Source organism: Nymphaea colorata, chromosome 7, assembly GCF_008831285.2.
Source record: "Nymphaea colorata isolate Beijing-Zhang1983 chromosome 7, ASM883128v2, whole genome shotgun sequence".
Classification (NCBI taxonomy): domain Eukaryota; kingdom Viridiplantae; phylum Streptophyta; class Magnoliopsida; order Nymphaeales; family Nymphaeaceae; genus Nymphaea; species Nymphaea colorata.
In genome coordinates this window covers 18,570,207-18,578,097 of record NC_045144.1, presented here as the reverse complement: position 1 = coordinate 18,578,097, position 7,891 = coordinate 18,570,207, and the positions used below count along the sequence as shown (strand labels likewise).

The 7,891-nt window shown below is 44.6% G+C and overlaps 1 protein-coding gene across 1 annotated transcript; it reads right to left on the bottom strand.

The window, feature by feature from the left end:
• Positions 1–3,754: 3,754 nt before the first annotated feature.
• LOC116258140 (uncharacterized) lies at positions 3,755–5,945 on the bottom strand. Its single transcript, XM_031635278.2, has one exon. It carries the CDS (start codon positions 5,711–5,713, stop codon positions 4,031–4,033), a length of 1,683 nt encoding a protein of 560 aa, XP_031491138.1. The 5' UTR covers positions 5,714–5,945; the 3' UTR covers positions 3,755–4,030.
• Between the last annotated feature and the right edge of the window lie 1,946 nt (positions 5,946–7,891).

Below are 7,891 nucleotides of genomic sequence, written 5' to 3'. Positions count from 1 at the left end.
GCAGATTAATGAAACATTTTGTTACTGTTTATAGTGCGGCATTAGTAACACATTGTTAGTATCTAATGATATTGCTTTAAAGTTAAAGCATATTTATGCAGATTCTTCAGGTAGAATTCATGAAATACTACAACATAGTGTTTTTGGGGCAGATTAATGAAACATTTTATTATATCTTATAAATCTAACTCAACCTCAAAAATTGATGTAGAATTCATGGAATGCTATAACATAGTGATTTTGGGGCAGATTAATGAAACAGTTTGTTGTTGTTCATAGTGAGGCATTAGTAACACATTGTTACAATCTTATGAATTTGCTTCAAAAATAAGGCAGATTTATGCAGCACTTTTAAAAAAAAGTGTTTCATTGAATCTGCTCCATGTTTAAGGCAAATTCATATGAAAATAATAATGTATTACCTTTGCCAAACGGCCCTAAGGGATAGTTTGGTAGTACAAGCATCTTTGTCTCCTATGAATCTACCCTAAAGACTGGACTAAGTTTATGAAACAATATTTCTAGTATCTAATGAATCTGTATCAATCATTGGGTATATTCGTGTGACACTTACAAAATGTTTTTTGCTGCCAAATGACTTATAGAGGCTCATGATTATGAGGTGCTAAACACATACAACAATGAATGTGGAATGAACGTTATAGATGATGAGTATATTCAGAATATTCATATATGTTGATGAATCCTACGAAGTTTGGAATTCCATCAAATGCCCAATTCACTAAAATTGAACACCTATTTCCAATATCCAGAAACTTAGTCAATTCTCTCTCGCACACACTCACACTCTCTCTCTCTCTTCTTCCTTTGCTTCATATTGGCATTTGTATTTGTTTGTTTTCTTTGCTTTTCTTTTTCTATTTCCATTTTGTCAGCTTTTACTCACTTAATTCAGTGTTTAAAGTTGTTTTATTTATGACATTTTGGAACTGAAATGGGTATTTAGGAAAAGAAAAAGTGATTACTTGGTGTGTTTGATAGTCTTGGATATAAGATTTGAGATTGATCAAAAATCTTTTTTTATGTGAACCCATAAAGTAAACAAAAAAGGATTTTACCACTATATAGAAATGAGGACCTTTATGTGCCAAAGCCTTAGATCTATGGATGGGTAGGGTGTTCTGACCTTAAATCCTTAAATCTTTGGACCTGAGATCCTTCGTGATCTCAAATCATCTTATGTGTTTTTTGAAGTTGAAAATTTGATGAAGTTATTCAAGGGTTATAGTTTATTATATATACATACACCTCATGCTTGATGTAATCGATCATATGGTCAAAACAACTTGATACATGTGATCTACATAGTTGATTTTTTAAATCACTTTCTTTTAGCATACAAGAAGAATTATCATAGTTCATCAAAATTTGATAAATTAAAATTCGTCATTTTATTTTCAAAAAATATGACGAAGTGATTGTTTATTACAAGAAGGTTCCCTTACTTTTCCTTCACGAAAGAAAGAATGGACCTGCTTTTTACAAATAATGTGTGTGTGTGTGTGTGTATATAAAAGTAAATGAATCTCATCTTTTAGACTGAATTTTCAGATCATTGCTCATCCCTAAGATTCATCCATTTAAGGGGTGAGAAGGATGGTTGTAGCGAGGAAATAAGAAGAAAAGGAGGGGGAAAAGAAAACATAGTGAGAAAAATGAGGTGGAAAACCAGTCCTATAAAAATAAGAAAGAGAAAAAGGAGGTGGAAAAACAAGCCCCAATACAAGACTGGTTCTAGAGAGAGAGAGAGAGAGACTGCAGGTCAGAGGAAGAGAGAGAGACTGTGTGAGAAAAAGTTTTTAATAAGTGCGCAGAAGGGTGATGGTCCTTCGGTGGCGTCTGCATGCACAGGATCCTTCGACGGACCAACTGGTTTTTAATGCAATAATTTTCAGTGGGTGGCAATTAGGTCTACGGTGGCGATGCATTGATGACAAGTCAAGAACCGCCACTGATTATAGAAAGAAGACTATGAAAATGACAAACTAAAACAACCAATAATTTTAGAGAGAGAAAGACAGAGATGTAAGAAAACCCAACCAAAAACTTACCCGCCTAGCTACTTTTCTCAAAAAATTTTCATCGCCATGTTAATAACCTTGACCTACCTTTGACATTGCACTTATAAAGATGATTTTGTTCATCTTTTTCTCAAATAGTTGCGGGACGGATCAGTGACCAAGTCAAAAGCGTTGAATAACTTCGTTTTTTATCATGCTTAGGTCCTAAACCTGCCCCATGGCCTTTCCTTCTGTCTTTTCAACTTTCTGCTGCCGTCCATGAAAGCAACTAAAACTAAATGAGGATGTGAGAATGTGACCCATCAGAGAAAAAGAAACCACGAAAAAGAAGAGGTAAAAGAGAAGACTCGAGGCGTGGATATGCAGTAGATGCAGAGATCCATTCACAGACAGAAAGCTCAGAACCTTAATTTATTAAAATCTGTACCACCGTCAATCTATAAACTATACTGTTTGGTTTACTCATTTGTTTGTTTGTGGGCAGAATTTCAATCAGGACTCCCAAACAGATGATTCTGCAGAAAAGGTTGCAGAACACTGTGCCATTCTAAATGGACAAGGCTTGTGCCGACTACGTGAAAAGCAATGCTGTGAAAAGAACAAATCCCATTACAAGCAGATCTACAAAATCGACCAAAGCAGCATCAAATGCTATCAGACAAATCAGCAGCATGAAGATGCAGGAAGTCACTAATAGATAAATAGGAACCGAAGGGCACTAGCATTGAAGAGATGGAAGAAGAATCTTTCTATGCTTGTCATGCCGCTTCAGGGATGAAAAAGGCTGAACCTTTTTCATTAAAGGCATCAGAGAATGGTGGGTCTTTGTGGACCCTAAACAGCTGGTAAATTGCTCATGAAAGTCCCCTTTTCTTTAGCTTTTCCACATTGGAAAAAATACTTATGATCAAAGAACAAGTGAACCAGACAGACCACTGGCTTTTGTCTCCTAGATTTGTCGCATTCATTCGTGATTCTGAGAGATGTATGGAGAAGATGGCATGGCTCAGCCACTCAAGAACCAGATTTAGCCCCCAACATCCTGATCGTGGAGCACCCACTTAGCCACAAGAGCGTGAAATGCTGGAGAGTTGCATTATGGAGCTCAATAGTACCACACTTACAGCCTATGACAGCCAGCTTGGTACGGGGCTCCGCTTCCAGACAACCCTTCTTTTAAGACTCTCAACCATTGATATCTGAGAGGAGACTTTTCCAAGTTTCTTGATTTGACGAAGAAAATATGTAACTTGGAAGAGTGTCGGCAAATGGGGATTTGCCTGAAGTTAACAAGAACAAACCTGCTAAACAGATTATTCATCACCTGCAGGATTCGAACTGGAGAACCATGTAAACACCAAACAAAGAAGTATGGGTGCTAATTCTCTGGTTTTATAAGGGAAATATCAGAAAAATAAACACAAAAGATTCTCAAGTACATAGGCAAAGCCTGATACTGGTGTTTCTGCTTCGGCTTGAAGAAACTTAAAGCTGCAACTACCGGAATTCTTTAATGCAACTCTTCATTCTCATGCATGTAACATGAAGATTTGTTTAGTTTAGGAGTTCCATGCAAATTTCAGAAGTCAAATACGGGATAATTCGGAGACTGTTTCCAAGCAAAAGTACAAATGCACAACAGCATGTTAAAGGAAAGATGTTCCCAACGAAGAAGGAAGAAGAAGATCATGATCAAATAAGGGGAAAACGAGTTAAGATCACAAGAAGAAACTCTTCGATTAAGTTAAACAAACCAAATATACAACAGCAGCAATCAAACAAATAACTTTAATTTTCCCATTTGCCTCAAGTTCTCTCCCTCTGAAAATGCTTATTACAATAAACGGTAGAGAAGAGAAACGGAGGAGGAGAAGGTAAGAGTGAGGAAGAGAATGCAGTAAGCTATACATACATATAACAGTACATAGAGATTCTCAATTGTTGAAACAGAAGACGAGGACGGCGCCGGAAAAGCCGAATTCCATTGTTCACGTTCTCACGAACACGTTCCACAGCTTCCCTCTATTCAAGCACTCGAGAAGCTTCCTAGCTCCAGTAACCTCCGCGGCGGCGAGCTTCTGCAGGTAGACGATGGCACCGGCATCCACCATCTGCTTCCGGCATTTGCCCGACTTAGACAACGACGTCAGCACAGCGATTGCCCATTTTTTATCTAAGTCCTTGATGGAAGGGTCCAGAATCTGCACGACTCCAGTGACCCCCTTCTCCTCCTTCTTGAGAATCCGGCGGTTTGGGGCGAACCCAACCAACGCCGCAAGCGCCTTGACGGCAGCCTCCCTCTCCTTTAAGACCTTCCCCTCGAGCATCCGGACCAGGGGAGCTACGCAATTCGCCTCGCCAAACACCTTTGCGGCCGAGTAATCGTCGGATGGACCTGCCGGCGACGCCCATTGAGCTATAGTTTCTGCGGCCTCTGCCCGAACAGAGGCAGCCGAAGAGTTGAGAGCGTCAGCGAGGCGGGGGCCGAAGCCGGAAGCGGCGAGGGGGATGTGGTCTGCGAAGCTCCGGAGGATCCTGACCGCAATCTCCTGTGATCGAGCGGTGGAAGCGCCGTCCCAGAAGCTACGGAGGAACTGTACCCCGCCCTCCCGGACCACGTCGAGCCTCACCGCCTCGTCGTCCATTGCCAGGTTCACGAGGCACTCCGCCGCGTTCTCCCGCGCCGCGAGCGTGCCGGAATTCACGAGAGTCACAAGCGCCGGTACGAGGCGATCATCGTCCTCGGCGAGCCCCCTTCGTACGCCGGCGACGTTTCGGAGTACCCCGGCTGCGAGCGCCTGCGCGCTCGGCGTCCCTATTTGGCAGATTTCCACTAGCGCCGCTACTCCGGGTCTCGTCCCGACGGCTCTGGCGTTTTCCGGCGACGCAGCAGTCAGCGTCTCGAGAGCGACGCACGCTCGCTCGCGGGCCACCCCGCCGGCGGACTCAACGATCCGAATGAGGTTCCCCAGGACACCCTCGACCACAAGCGCGTGCCTGCATCCCTCCACCTGCGAGATCCTCGCGATTGCGGAGACGGCCCCTTCTCGTAGCTCCGACGAGCCAGTGGCCGAGTCAAGCAGCCGTGCGAGCACGGGAACGGCCCCCTGAGCGACGGCGACCAGGACGTTCTTGTCCTCGTCGCCGACCAGTGCTAGGAGCGAATCGAGCGCCGCCACCCTGGCCGCCGGGTCGCCAATCTGCAACCGGGCGATCAGCGTCCGCGCATCGTGCCGTAAGGCCTCTCTGCGAGACCTCGCGGGATGCTCACCGGTGTCCTGCTCCTCCCGGAGGACGCCACTCCCCAGCAGGAGCTCGCAGTCGCGGAGGAGCCGGCCGAGCTTCATCGCCGCAGCATCGATATCGCTCTGCATCCGCAGCTTCCCTACGCCAGAACCCGTGGAGTCCCCATCACAGGCACAAGCTAGGGATAGCGTCTCCGCCAAAGCGTCGGCGAGGGAGCGGAGAAGCTGCGCGCACAGCGGATTCTCGCCAGAACGGGGGAAGTCAGCGAGGTCATCCAGCTGGGACGGGAGCTGGTCGAGGATCCGGTTAACGGAGGCCCACTTGGCTCTGAACGGCCGTATGACAGCCGTCCGCTCCCGGAGGGACGCCAGGAGTGACCTCGACCGCCGGAGGCTGCTCTCCCCTCCTTCCTCCGCGGCTCCCATGTCGTCCGGCCACTTCCGGAACTAACCAAAACTGAAAAAGAAAAAAAAAAAGGATCTTCTTCTTCTTCTTCCTTGACTGCCTTCTATAAGAGGTGACTCGCCGTCAGATGCAGCAGCAGTGCCTCTCTCTGCTCTTTCCCTCTGGTGGTCTGTCCGAAGCAGAGGGGGAATGGCGGAGGCAGCATCTCTGTGGAGAGCTTCTGCTTCATCTACCGAGGGGCCCCGTGAGTGAGGAAGCCGCGAAGGGAAAAATCCTCAGCCTTTCCTCGCGGGGCCCGCTTCTGCGGGTCCCATTAATTTCTTAGACGATAATACCCCTAAGGTACTCCATTCGCCTCTTGGGGGGTATTTATGTCAATCCGGTCCACGAACGGTCCGTTGGCGCGAACGAAATGTGCCTCATCTTTCGAGAATTGACGTGACGGTGCGAGTCGAGGGCTTCCAGGAATTAAGGGTTTTATCGAAGGGTTTTTTCGTCTACAGAAAAGAAGGGAGGGACGGTGCTTCTGGCTTGGCACTTGGCAGAAGGCTGGAAGCGTCGCCGGCCGGTGATGCGCCAATGGCAGCCTCGTAAAATTCACCGTCCTTCGCCGAATCGTATGCTTCTCTAGTGCCGGAAACGTATCGGAACATGTTCCTAAAGGAGGGAATTTCCATTTCCAGAGCTTGCCTTTTAGTTATAATTTCAGATACAAGCCTCACCTATTTTTTCTTTTCAAGTAGCTACTTAGATAACAAAGTCGCATTTAATTACTACATACAGATTACTAGTCCGGAAATTTTAATCGATATGCATAAAAATTTGAATATATTTTGATATATTCGAATTTGAATCCCAATTATAATTATATCCAATCCAACTCTAATCCATAGACCTAACATTTGGATGCAAAAAAAAAAAAAAGGATTTGTATCCATTGATGCAAAAATTTCTAGACATACTAAAGAAAATGCATAGTAAACCAATTCCATTATGTGGCCATGCATCACCTTTTAAATATTTTTTAAATTTATCCATTTAAATATTTTACCCATTCACAACAAATCCAGTTAGCACAACTACTCATAAATGTATGGATCTTAAATCTCAAATCTTTAGGATTTAAGTTCAAACCAAATCGGAACCGTAGACAAGTGGGCATTTGAACGGCCGGTGAAAGACGATATCGGGCCCAGGTGGGTCGCCCGGTTTGGGCTGTTGATCCGTAACTGCGGGGTCCCAGCAGCACTGACGAGCGTCTCGTTTGAAGAGAGTCGCTCTCAGAGACTCGGATCCTTCCGGATCCGGCACCTTCTATGAGTGAGTCAGAACTGTTCACGAATTGTCATTAGCTGAGAACGGTAGGGTCTTATGGTAATTTTCTTACATTATTATTACACGACCTTCTCGACTTCTGCATGGAAAGGACGAGCACAGACGAAGGCTGAAATTACAGCTCTATCCACCGCTGACCTAACCTACAGAAAAGGACAACTTTGACCTCCTGATGCCCACGAAACGCCTTATTTCGAATACAGACCCGGACCTTGGATTATCCAAATTCGAAACTGAGGCCTTAAATCCGAACTAGTAAATATAATTGGATCCTTTATGGTATTGGATTGAACTTGGATCCGGGTCATATGGGGTGCCTTTAGACCCGTTAAAATAGGTGACTGTAGCAAGCCCTAACCAAAACGTCCACCGGAATATGGATCCAGTTTGAGGGCGAATCCATCCCTTCAGTCCCATATGAAAAGAAAATGGTATCCGGATTTTGGATCTGAAATCAAACCGAGGGATCTGCATCATCTACTTTAGTTTAAAATTCTGGTTTACTTCTATTAATCTAGGAAAAGCAGATCTACCGATCTATTATTATAGTCATCAACTTTGGGATCGGGAACCGGGACCCACGGGGCAGCTCCATACCCACAGACTAGAAAAGATCATGTGCTTAATAATTGGGTTCTAGTGGCTGTTGGGTTTTCCACTAAATTCTGTTTCTCATAGCCGATGCGGGTTCGGTTCTCGTGGACACAGTAAATCATCATCATAAGCGGTTCTAGATCCAAAGTACTGTGGATCTTGTAAATAAGACTGGATTACTGGACCCGATTTTGATCCAAATAAGGGAGACCTTGTCTGATTTTTTCATTTAGCAACTTGTTTAGTTGCTACTCGTTTAACTATTCTCT

Excerpts from the sequence above, each read along its gene's own strand:
- LOC116258140 (XM_031635278.2), bottom strand. The coding sequence starts at position 5,713 with ATGGGAGCCGCGGAGGAAGGAGGGGAGAGCAGCCTCCGGCGGTCGAGG.